General features: G+C 36.0%; 1 protein-coding gene across 2 annotated transcripts in view; it reads right to left on the bottom strand.

Moving 5' to 3' along the window:
* Positions 1 to 1660: 1660 nt before the first annotated feature.
* Positions 1661 to 13368, bottom strand: part of LOC113050653 (transforming growth factor beta receptor type 3-like) — a 117614-nt gene continuing 105906 nt past the window's right edge. For both annotated transcript variants that reach the window (XM_026213851.1, XM_026213850.1), the window contains exons 14-16: positions 13059 to 13218; positions 6725 to 6832; positions 1661 to 3548 (exon numbers count right to left, since the gene is read on the bottom strand). In XM_026213851.1, coding sequence (XP_026069636.1) covers positions 3430 to 3548; positions 6725 to 6832; positions 13059 to 13218 — 387 coding nt within the window. In that variant the 3' untranslated portion in view covers positions 1661 to 3429. The remainder of the gene's footprint in view (positions 3549 to 6724; positions 6833 to 13058; positions 13219 to 13368) is intronic.

Here is a 13368-nt window from a genome sequence, read left to right on the forward strand (position 1 = left end):
ACGGACTTTTAAATTAAATGTTCTGTCCTGGTGGGATGACCTCCCTAACTCAAGTCCTTAGCCATCTTCAAGAATCGACTTAAAACACACCTCTTCCATCTTTATTTGACCCTCTAACTTTAACTCTCACTATTCTAATTCTATTCTTTAAAAAAAAAAGAAAACCTACCTTTCTAATCTTTTTGTATTCTATTTTATTTTTTTCATTTATTATGCAATTGTGTGTGTATGTGTGTGTGTAAAAGCCCTCTAACACTAGCTTGCTCTATTCTTTTTTTTATTTTATTGAGACTTGTTATAACACTTATGTACCATTGCTCTTTTTGTTGTTTTTGATTGCTTCCACTGTCCTAATTTGTAAGAGGCTTTGGATAAAAGCGTCTGCTAAATGAATAAATATAAATATAATGTAACATGTTATGTTCATTGCTCCACACTGGTCAGTGTTGGCCAAAATGATGTCACCACTTTGTTATTTAATTATTTATTGATTAAAAGGACTCCGTTGCTGTACAGCCAATATCGTCTGTGTTAAAATTCATTCAGCTGTGCTGTACATGTCAGTGTATGTATACAGTATATATTTGTGCACATTTCCATATGATCACTGGTGTGGATGTCTTTACTTTATACTTTATGTCTGTACTTTATACAAGCAATCTAAGATTTTTTTTATTTTTTTATTATGTTAACAGGAGAAAAAAAAATGTCCTTGTTGACCCTCTACTGTAGTTGACAAAATGTGGGGCCCAGTGCATACTTTTAAATGAGCACACAAACAAACTCCTGAAAGATTACAAGAATTTATTTAGTATATATACAGAGCATACATATAGCATGCATATATACAACACATTATATTTACAAACACTGCACGATTTCACATACCATTGGAGGAGGGATGGGGTGGGGGGGCACACACATTTGCCAAACTTAATAGTGTCTCGTTTCAGAGCAAGACAGTCTGATTCTGATAGGTTCACATTTACATCTTTCAGATTTCCCCCTTTTGTAGACTGTTACAGAGTGAACTGTCAAATCTGTAAGATAAACCCTTTGACGTGATGTGTTTTTTGTAAATAAAGCTCTACACAATATGTACAGTAAAATATTCTTGATGACAAGACAATGAAACCTTATACACACATAGACACACACAAATGAGGTAGATAACAAACAGAGAGACAGTACAATCAATTTCATCATTCATCATACAGAAAAAGCACTGTCAAACACAGTGGTTTGAACTTCGTTTAAAATAAAGAGTTCATCATGAGACAGTTTACTGGAATGAGAGAAGGGCCTTGTGATAAACCCAGTAAGGGGTTAACTCTAGAGCCTTGATTACACTTATCAGAGATTCAAACTCTGTTAGACAAGACAGCATTGTTTTAAACATTCCCAAAACACACAATACAAGGACTATACAAATACTTATCCATTTAAACCCACAAACATGTATACACAGAGCTTACAGTGTGACCAAACACACACTTAACAGATACTTAAAATGGTGAAGAGCTTCAAAAAGAGATAGAAACATTTGCATCAACAACATATATTTTATATTCCAAATATTATAGTTTTCCCCTATTAAAAAAAAAAAAAAAAAAAAAAAAAAAAAAATATATATATATATATATATATATATATATATATATAATAAAACATCTTATTTTATATGACTATGTCAGTGAATGCAGCTCACTTCAGCATTATGGACTATTTTTAGACTAAGAGAAAACACACAACATTATATAGAAATATGCCCACAAAAATTCACAGTATGCAGATAGAATTATAGGGTGGCTCTATGTATATATCTCTAGAAAAATATAACTTTATACACAAATAAATGTTTAAATTCTTACTCTCTTTTCTCTTACAGGAGACATTTATACAAGTTTACAATGGATTTAATGTTTGAAAAAAGTACATTCTATAGGTACAGTCTGTAGCAAGCAACACAAACACACACACAGACACACACACACACACGCAAGCAACATTATATACTAAAAACAGATCTAGAACTAGATGCACAGATCTGGCAGATTTTCACATCAGTGGGTATATACTGTGCCTAAAGCAAAGCAAACACCACTTCCCTTCTTGCCTCATTTTATCTCTGAAACAAAGCATATACTCATATATAGCTAAGGCACTTATAATGTTCTGACATTCATGTAAAGTTTAGACGGTGGGATTACTCTGGCTTTGCATTAACACATTTCTTGCACTTTACAAGTGTATCTGTACGCATGTTTTACACAAAATCCCAAATTGCTAACTTCACATACACAGTAGAAATAACGATTGTTTTTTGGAGAAATGTTGATTTTGTGTTGACTTTAGTGGTAGGTTAGTACCTAAATACACACACGCAGGGGCTGCTGTAACATTAAAAGACAGGAAAGTAAATGCCCATCTTTGGCATTATATTATCCACATCATTTGTGACTAGGCACATTGAATCTTTCTCAACAAAAAGCTCATGATGAATTTTAAATTCAAGGACAAAATCTCAAAATATAACAGTCTGCTGTTTGCTGAAATCATTACTGTTTATACCAATGTTGAATAATAATGCCCAGCATTTAAAATTCACATTCTCTAAAAAAAGGCCATTTTTGACTCTTTTTGACTCCATTTTTAACTACCCTTATTATCAGCAATTATCTGTATAGACTCTAACAGTATCAAACTTTGGGTGGAAAACAAATTATAGCATTAGAATCTACTACTTCTTATTATTTTGCAACTATCTTTCAAAAGGCCAATTTTGGAAAAGCGCTTGTGCATGTATTTCTGTAAATTCATTAATCTTTGTCTAATGATTTTCTTAATGGTATATAATCTTCTGATCAATATTTGGTTTAATTAAAGCTTTTTTTATGGAACTTAACTTTAAATCTCAACACATTTCATACAATATTCACAGAATATACATTATTTTACAATATTCCAAAACCTGTCCTATATAATGAAAATGCCTCTGATAAAGGCTTTTACACCCTTTACTCATGGCGTGCATGCATTTTAGCAAGGCACTGATCTTAGTTTAGGTGAAGACAGAGCCTTTGTGTAACCTCGCAGAGTACTAACTGTTCCTCTGGACTGCCTTCGTGCCATAATAAGTGATGTAAACAGCCTTTGTTGTTTTCATGCTGATCTCAACCATATAAGGCAAAAACAACACTCTCTTGTGGGGTTAAAAAAAAAAAAAAAGGCAACATTTCAAAACTCTCTGGGATCTTGATTTGGTTATTTCCCTCACCTCTAAATGTAGCTTTTTTCATCCGGTTGTATGTTCAGCCTAAGCATTTCAGTTCCAAATAATGAAAATTTTAAGGCCTCAGGATATGCTACGAAATCACCTATTCTTCCACAACTCATAATGCCGATGGAAGCATCATCAGTCCAGCTGCTCTATGCATTACTGCTGCTTGAACACGGCGTGCTCTGTGTGCTGCCGATACTGTGAGCCGCACTGCTGTTCTCAGACACCGGCTGAGACTTTGGCACCTGATGCCTCGCTCCTGTGCCACCTGAAGAGAGAGATGGATAAATAGGACATTAAGGCTTTCAGAGATCGATAGAAAAAGACATAGTGTTCAGATTCATGACATCTAGAAAACAACAGCTCGCATTACATATGACCTTCTCTAAATCAGGTCTCTCACAAAACTGTTAAGCCATGAAAGCATACTGACCCTTTTGCATTAAGTGGTTTAGTTGGTGCACTTAGAGTATATTCATTCTGTGCACTGATTAGCAGCAGACTGCAAAGTTGGATACTAATGAGAATGCTTGATTTGTACAGTATCACCATCTTTACTCTTAAGAATAAAGGTTCTTTATCTATGGTTCCAAGAACAACTTTTAACATCCATGGATTTTTACAATTTTTTGCAAATTTATTTTTCTTTCTGAGAGTATATGCAACATATTCAGTATTACATATAGTCATTTAATTCTATCAAACCTATATAAACTTTAATTTACACTTTCAAAAGAATAAATACAGCACTTGAAATATTGGCACTCAAACAAAACCCTGTCAACAGTTCTCCCGTCATCTTTGGTATAAATTAGCACTGGACTTGAATTGCTTTCTCTTAAGGAGACGTGCAATGCTGTATTTGAATTTGGCCAAAAAAGGCATGTAAATACTCAGTCCTGGAACAAGACTTATGTCTGTCTCATTCTTCTCTCTTTGTCTTCACTGATTATTGTTCTAGATGGATATAAGCATTCCTCTATCAGAGGTCTCGACTCTGAAGCAGAGCGGTGTGTAAGAATGCATGTAATTCATCTTGTACAGAGCTTGCGTCGACAGAGAGTTGAACAGTTTTTAATCAAATTCCAGGTTCGCTTTACATGCTTACCGTTAGACTAAAACACCAAAATAAATACACACTCTGCTCTCCTATACTACATACATTTGAAATCTCTATAAAATATCTGTAAATAAATTCCACCAAGCCACAAACTGTAAATGGGACGCGTGTCCGCTTTCCTGTTTTAGGCCCCTCTGCTGCTAATATGTGCCAGAGATGTGCTGCCAAGAGCTCCAGCTAAAAACAGCCTATTTCCTCATCCAGCGCTGTGTACTCGACTCAGGGGCTTATCTGCCTCTGTACACCCCTCTTTTACGACCGATCATCTTGTGAACGGACACAATGGCAGCACGCAGACTAACAACACATGTTGGTTATAGAATTATCTGAAACACTACCCTAAACAGAGATGCATTTTGGTGTATGTGTGAGAAAGAGTCTGATGGCAGCTTGTTGACCTCTTCCACTCGACCGTGTCATGTCATGGTGTAACTCCCACTCTGTGTGCACAGGGACAGCGTCCTTAACCTATCAGTGTGATCTACGACAGGGATGATGGTGACGGGATTACAGGGGCTGTTTTCTAACAGACCCCTGCAACATTCCACACGCAGCTTTCCCTAAAATAGAAGCATCCCTAATGTATGGAACATGTATGTTTTACAATTATGCACTCACAATCATGTACTACACATCACTCTTTTAGTGTAAAACAGTGAAGGATTAAGTGTGCATTAAGTGTGAACAATGTTTAACTGCACTATACTATACTTTACTACAGTGAAGTGAAGTGTAGTGTGGCCAAATATGGTGACCCAAACTTGGAATTTGTGCTCTGCATTTAACACTATACCAGTGTTGTTACTGTTAAGTAAAACTAAAGTTTATTAACAATTATTGAATTGAAAATATATAAAACATATTCGGGTTGATTGCTTTTTAAAAAAACATGTAGAATTACTCCAATGGTTAGAAGAAACATGGTGTTAAGTAACAAAATTAGAGTCAATTATTTCCATGTAATATTTTAATCACATTTTGGCTTTAGTACAATGAAAATGTACTAAAAACTAAAGCCACAAAATTTTAATTTTTCAAACAATATTTTTTTTCCTTATAATATCACAATATTAAATTAGGGGTTCTTGGCAACAAAAAGTCTGTAACCCTTGTCCTGCACTACACTACACAACGGGGACTATTATTGAAAGTAACACACTAGGGAAAAACAGATGATAATTCTATGGGTCTAACTGACAGAGAGAAAGAGGATTTCGCTTTTTCTTTCATTTCATCAAAGCCTCTGTCTCACACTTTCCTGCACTTCCAGGAGGAAAAGCACCACCTTGTTTTCAAACTTTTCATCTTTTAGCATTTTTTTCATCTGACATAAGTCTATAATTTTGGCTATTGCAAACATGAAAAGCACTTCGTAAAAAAAAAAAAAAAAAAAAAAAAGATTCCATATAAGGCTATTTTAGTAATATGACTGAATCCTTTATAGTACTGTGGTTTGATAGGCCTTTGGCTTGTATTAACTAATCAGTGCCATTATGAGAAACACATGGATGGAATGATCAGAGCTTACACCACAACCATACTTCTTTTTTCCTTTTCATTTCAACACTTAACACCTGTTTCTGACAAGAAAAAAATCACGGTTTTGATTTGAAATGACCTTAGAGGGTAGTCAAATTCAAAATTCAGTGTCATCCTGATCTGAGATGCCAGTATAAACAGGCAAATAAAATAAATACTCTGGGGTTACCTGATCTGAGCTCTTCAGGCCCATTTAATAACAGTGAGCAGAAACACAGCTGGATAATGTCATCCAAACTGAATACCACAGGCAATATTAATAAAAATTACACTGATTTAAGTAAAAAAAAAAAAACATGACTCCTTTTATGTCACGACTGATAAATCCAAGATATACATGTCCTAAAACCCCCCAAAAATGGATCAAATCCAGAATGGCTTTGATCCTCTGTCAACATACTGGTACTCGTCGGCCTACACAACTACAGATTCTGGAAAAGTGGGACTCCCCTTCAATCGTCTGCCATGAAACGGTAGCAGGTCAACAACACTGAGGACAGAAACAAGGGGCTGGACTAGTGGAAATGAAAAAGAGCCCACCCACAACCCCCCCAGGCACATTTACATGCTTGGAGTTAAAATGTTATTGTTAACATATCACTGCTACTAAGAGAACTGGCAAGCCTTTACGATGATCGGAAATGAGAATGTTTCCTTTCTTATTTTGACAATATGATAATTGACACAATGCATAACTCTCAGTACTAGTTAGTGCTGATGCAGGGAATAAGAACAATGGTCAGATGAGTTCAGTGCTGTGATGTAAATATGAAGTATTTTCTCACCTGTATGCGAGTAGATGAACCATAGAGCTCCAGTCAGAAGGGCTCCGATCACAAAGGCAGCAAAAGCGATGCCCACCACAATTGGGGTGTCCAAGAAATATATAATGCCTGCAAGAAAAATGTTAATAAATATATTAAATAATGCCTTTTAAGCATGTAGCAGTTAGAATTTCTCACTCTGTGGTTGAGGTTTCAGAACAGCTTGGTACATATTTGGTACATCACTATTAGGAGTGTAGCAACTGGGAAAATGTAAGGATTTCTGATGTTTGTTTGTTTTTCGTAAATTTACCTGGATATTTTTACAGAATGGTGAAGCTGTGTTTTATCTCAGGATAGCATGCATGTTGTGGTTCATGAAGTTTACATGACCACGTACTGTAGAAACTAAGAGCTCGTGCTTCGCATGGGCTCTGCAGTGGCATCCATGAGCAAGCCAAGCATCTTCTTGGACATGTGCCAGAGACCGAATGACTTTCTGAGCTCTAATTAGCTCTAATAATCACTGATCACACAATAGATCCTGTGTGGCTGACAGCTTCAAAGCCTGTCTGGTCCAGCGCCAAAATCCCAGGCTCAATAGAGTCTATTCTCAGAAAGAGCACCTTCAAATTTTCATCTCCTCTGACAGACTGATGACAGACTATCGCTGATGCGCACTGTTACAACAAGAGTGAGCAGTGTTTAACAGCTCCCACCTCATGCTTTACCCTTTCCCCCCGAATCATTACTACTATCACCCCCTATACCATTTCACGAGTTCACCCTTACATCTAATCTGAAGGCAAATAGTAGGCATATTTTGGCGTGCTGTCCTGGGGGAGGGGTCCGGGCCCGGAGCATAGCCCGAACCCAAATAACTCCCCCTATCCCTAATTTGGGATAAATAGATTAGAAGTGAGGAGTTGGGGTGGAGGAGGGTTGCCGAAAAACTGTCGTGGGACAGGAGGTAGGAAGACTGGATATATATACGCTTGCGTGCTATTTAAGATTATTAGCTAAACGAGATGAACCTGTGCCAAATTGGATGATTATCTGATCGTGCTTCTCCCGAACTTTGTTAATAAAACCACATATCTGTGGAGGGCAGCTATCAACACCTCTGTCTATATATGTGTTTTTGAGGCCTAGGCAAAGGAGGGAGTATTAAAAAAATGCACTACTGTCCAAAAATTTGTGAAAAGTATTTTTATATATTCTATAATTTTACATACCCTATATCCACTGAAAAATTGGATTCTACTGATTTTCCTAATATTGTATTTTTGTGTTCCAAAGTAATAATTGTTTGGAATGCAAATGGTAATCAATGTTTCATTCTTGGGAGATCTATCCCTTTAAACAAGGCAGAAAATCAGTAATAAAGTAGAATATCACAATGTACTGCATTTGAGGCTTACGGAGGAAGCCAAACAGAACTGAGAAAGCTTGTATGTTTAGAGGATTCCTGGGAGAAGCTATATGTCAGCTCAAAGCTCAGAGCCAGGGATGTGGTTTACTTTGCCGTTGCCATAAGTTTGGCTGAGCTACTCCACCCACAATCGCTGTAAAGTATCTCAAAGGGAACTAAATGAACTAGCCCTAATGTCTTGGACTACATTTTTATGTAGTCTCCACTGCCCCAAGATCTCCTCCCGAGTGTCAAACACACTTCTGCTGTTCTTTACTTCACCCTTTTTAGGGTTAGCTGGGTTTCAGAAAGGAAGTAAACTTGAGCGCAAGAACAATACTCTTGTGTGTGTATTTTGGACAGAGATGGGACAAACTTCAAGGTGATATGTTCGCCTGATTTAGCAGTATAGAGCACAGAAGTTCTAGAAGCAAAAATCCCATTTATTTCATTCATTGGGAAAAAAAAAAACATTTATCTTTTGAAGATAGTCGTTAGGTAGTGCTATATAATTTCATAGAAGCCACAAGTTATCAAGGAAGTTCATCCAATGACATAGTCCAAAAAACCTTGATTATGTAATTCACACTGAATCATGGAATGAGGAATTCCTGTCTCATATACAGGTTAATTACACAAAGATCAAAAGCAGTTTTGGTCCCAAATCAGGTTTTATCTGTCGTTTATCTGCTTTAGCTGCGTTTTATCTCTGGCCTGAATGGTTTGGTTTACTACTTAATTTTCCTTGTTGAACATTCTTTTGTCATAAGGTTTTGAAATAAACTACTCAACGTTTAGACTGTTTTCCCCCCTGATTGGCATTCTGTTGGAATCAGTGCAGGTTCCTGGAAGACAGAACCCGTCTGCGGATTTTGGCCGGTCAGATTTAACAGATTTCACTGAAAATTGTGTAGTGTATGATGGCCACAGACTTACAGACCAAACCTGTCCAGATAGAAGATATTAACTGATATTTTGAGCCGATTTTAAAACACATATTGTTTTAATTTGTCATGCATCTCCTAGTAAAGTTTGTTGTATTCTTAATACCTGATTACCTGCACAACTAATTCTAATTAAAAGGTTCATGAACTGAGAAAATCAAAATTCCCTTGAAGTTTCAGAACTCAAAGCTCTCATTAGTCTAAAAACAGCCTAAATTAGAATAAATCTTTCAAAGCAACAGGTTATGGAATATGGCACTTTATGACGTAATAGTGGCTAAACCCCACCTCCACAGAAGAAGATCACCTGCTTCAACATCACTGCCTGTTATTATAATTAAACCGCCCACCGATTTACACACATAGTGGGTAAATACTGATAGAGGCAAAGGCAGGTCTATGCAAAAATCAAATGAAAAAAAAAAATGGATCCAAAGAAAACAAGACACTGTACAGTGGAAAAACACAGTCCTTGCTTTGCCTTCTTTCTGATCCCAACATTAGGAAAGAGTTGATGAACTTTATTTTTAATTAAGATTAATTAAGACCATGTCAGTAAGAACTTGTTCACTTCATTTCACCAGAGATTTGTTTACAAACAAGGCACAATTCGACGCAGGATTTTCAGAAAGACTTACACTAAGATTTGATGCTGATCTGACAGTAATGTCGCTAAACTCAAGTGTGAGAAACTGTTTTTATTACGTGGTCACGATTGCTTTGTTTGTTATTACAGAGGACAGAGGAGCATTTTGGCCGCGGGGATTGATGCGTTGTGCTTTACTTTAGTAACTCAGTTTTTATCTCTTCAGTGTGCAGTGCGAGCAGGACAAACAATGCTTAATATGAATAGCTATCAATGGGACTGTCATACATTATAATGAGAATATTATTATAATTAAATGCTGTTAATTTTTAGAGTTTCTGCACGTTTTTGCGTAAAGAACGCGTCCAAAAAGGAGTTTATTCAGAGATGCGTAGAAACTTCCAATTCTGCATTCGGGGCGTTTTGTGCAGATAAGTCAAAATATTAACGTTATGTTGTATAAATAACGAAGTGTATTCTATATCAGTCAAATGAGTCAAATGATGAGTTAAATCCCATTGATTAAAAATCTGCTAAATACTTTATTGTACTGATCATCTTCAGTTCACAGCTCAAAACAGTAATGCAGTACTTTAATAACTACTGATATATTCATAACATTCAAATGAGAGCACTATTGTAAAAAAATGTTGTGAATTCTTAGGGTTTCAGTGACGTTTAATGTTAACTATCTTTTAATTAAAACATTATTTACGCCGTGTGTATCTGCGAGGCATCATTTACACATTTTCCCTGTGTTACAGTATATACGTTGATAATGTATTTTGCCCCGCCCCCAAACATATGATTCGACTATCAGTCGACTATCAGCAATATTTGAAAAATCAGATCAGACTATGAAAATTCTTAGTAGTGGACACCACTACAGCATTATAAATGGACCTCACAGAACAGTACAAAGGCAGTTCATGACCCCTTCAAGACATTGAGAACAATCTAATTTGAGTTTGTTCCTCAGTTTTAGACTAAAAGGGTAGGGAATTATTTATGTTTTCTGATTATAAATCTGTTTTCAAATGGCAATGTTTTTTTCTGCTGTGTTTTTCACAAAGCATGGCACTCCCACAAACTGCCCTCTTTGATTTGTAGATTAAGCCAAATACTTTGGGATCCTGTCCAGAGCGGCACTTTGAGCCTTTTTGAGAGGTTGCTTTTCTGCCATGTCTGTACAAGAGTCATCTTTGTGTTTAAAATCAGATCCTGATCAGATCAGATCAGATCAGATCAGAAACTGTTTTCATTACTTTTCTGGCATATCTGTGTTTAACTAATCCACACCAGAGAAAATAAGCCTGGATGTTGACTAAACACTAGTGTTGTCACAGTACCAAAATTTTAGTATTCGGTAACGATATCAGTGAAAATCCACGGTTCTCGGTACCAATTTCGGTACCAAAGCAAAACACAAAAATATGCTAATAATAATAATAATAATAATAATTAAACTTTTTATCACTAAAAATAAAACCAATGCCATTCATTATACTTATTTACAATTGTGTTTAAAGTTTTTCTACAAGTAATATAATTATGAAAAATAGTAAACAAGTTTCACCCAAATTTAATTTGTCGTTTAATCAATGAAATTTAAACACATTAAATTTTTTGGTAAATAAAGGTAATTTGCTATTAAAATTAAAACATGGAAGAAATATTGTGTGATTTATTTCTTTAAAAAATAAAGTTTTATTAATTTTTTTCAACAGTAGTAGCAGTATTACATATATTCTACTAAATAATAGTAATATTTCTACCACAATGTCTTTATGTAAAAATTAACTTTTAGTTTGACGGGTTGCCAAGAATACCTTTAAATTGACACTGGTTTTACTCAAATGAAACGGTAAAATGCTTGTGAAGTGACTCAGAACAGTTCTGGTGATGTTGTTTATGTATTTATGTCCTCATTGAAATGGCAGATGCAGATGCGCTTCAGTCTATGTAGTAAGCAAACCATGCATTAATTCACACAGAGACGCGCAGAACGTGCAGGATTCATATTTCAACTAACTTTTGCGGCTTAACATTTACAGATACTGGTCCATATGGAGATTTGATTTGATTAATTTATGCTAACTTTGACAAATTCCGTGACTGTCCATATTAAAATGTAAGCTTCATTTTCATGACTGGATTTTGAGATTCATTTTTGCGGAAATCATATCACTGTATGCATCAAGAACCGGGTTGACCGGGTACTCGGTAACCAGTGTTACTTAAAGAAACCTGCTACCGTGATATTTTCATTTTTTTAGTACTGACTTGGTACCGAAGTACCGGGTCTTTTGACAACACTACTAAACACAAAAGCCTTTTTATAAAAAAATAAACCCAAACTGGATTCACACTGAATTCACACATAATCAGAATTCACTCCAGATTTCCCAGGTAAGTGATTTTCCCAGGTAAGTGATTTTGATGCTGTGGAACTGATCGTTGATTTATAAAAAAAAAAAAAATGTTTTACTCAGAAACAAATAAACTTACATAAGACTTGACTTCAGCCAGTAAAATCCCAGTTCACATCCTTCAGGAGTGGCAATCATTTCCCTCATTAAGTGTGACTAATAGACACATGGTACATTTGCTACAAGCAGCACAGCAACATTGTGCTATTTAACTGGAATGATTTTAATTAAGGCTGCGTGTCAGTAAAGTTGACTTACTCTAACCGCAATAGATGCAATTGTGCCAAGAGGATGAAGGAAAGAGAAAAAATAAGTTATGGTCAATTACAATTTCTTTGTGAAATGTTTAAACACCACCTCTAGTATGCTACACAATATGTGGCAAATGCACTCAGATGCTGTAAAGGAGGCTGAAGGTATGCAGTGCATACTTTTCTTTATCACTCTCACTTTTTTTTCTCTCCAATCTCCACTCCCCTTTTGCCCTCTCTCTGTATGGGAAAGGGGACCTTAAAGAATATTTAAGTGAAAACAAATGCTATCCAGGTTAAGAAAGCTGGTCTTTTTGCACTCATCTGATGCATCTATGAGTCCCTTGTCCCACATCTCTAATGAACCACATATACTCTCAAACCACACTGAATGCACAATTAACAGACACATGCAAATACACACATGCTCAACACTGCCACATATTCAAAGACTCCAGACTCCATAACAAGGCCTGTGATCTGTGAGTGACTGACACATAAAGTATACAACTTTAGCCACACACATTCTCCCATGATGCTTCATATACGCCATGTTCTTCAAAATATCTAAGCCTCAAAAAATAAATAAGACAGCGTCTTTAACAGCACTGAAATGACTGGAGTCTTCATCTCATGTGAATGCATGAAATGATTTTAAATACATTTTTCAAAGGATTGATTTTTGTGGACTTTTAATAGGAATTATATATATATATATTTCATGTGATGTTTACCTGGATGTAGTGGAATAGGTGGCTCCACAGGTACGTTAACAGTGACAGGTGTGTTGTCGGAGATGACCACCATTGGCTTGGTGATGGTCTTGGTGTTCATCATCATGAGCATGATGCTGTCCAGACTGAGGGAAGTGCAGGCTTCATCTGGTAACATACACTACAAAGAGAAAAGCACAACAATCTTCAAAGGACATCATGAATAAAGGACTCATGAGTTACAACTGAACTTCCTTTATTATGAGGAGAGGCCAGATTTTGGAGTCTGTTGCAATTTAGCAAACAGAAAACAGATATTATGCATGAATAA

Source organism: Carassius auratus, chromosome 31, assembly GCF_003368295.1.
Source record: "Carassius auratus strain Wakin chromosome 31, ASM336829v1, whole genome shotgun sequence".
Lineage (NCBI taxonomy): Eukaryota > Metazoa > Chordata > Actinopteri > Cypriniformes > Cyprinidae > Carassius > Carassius auratus.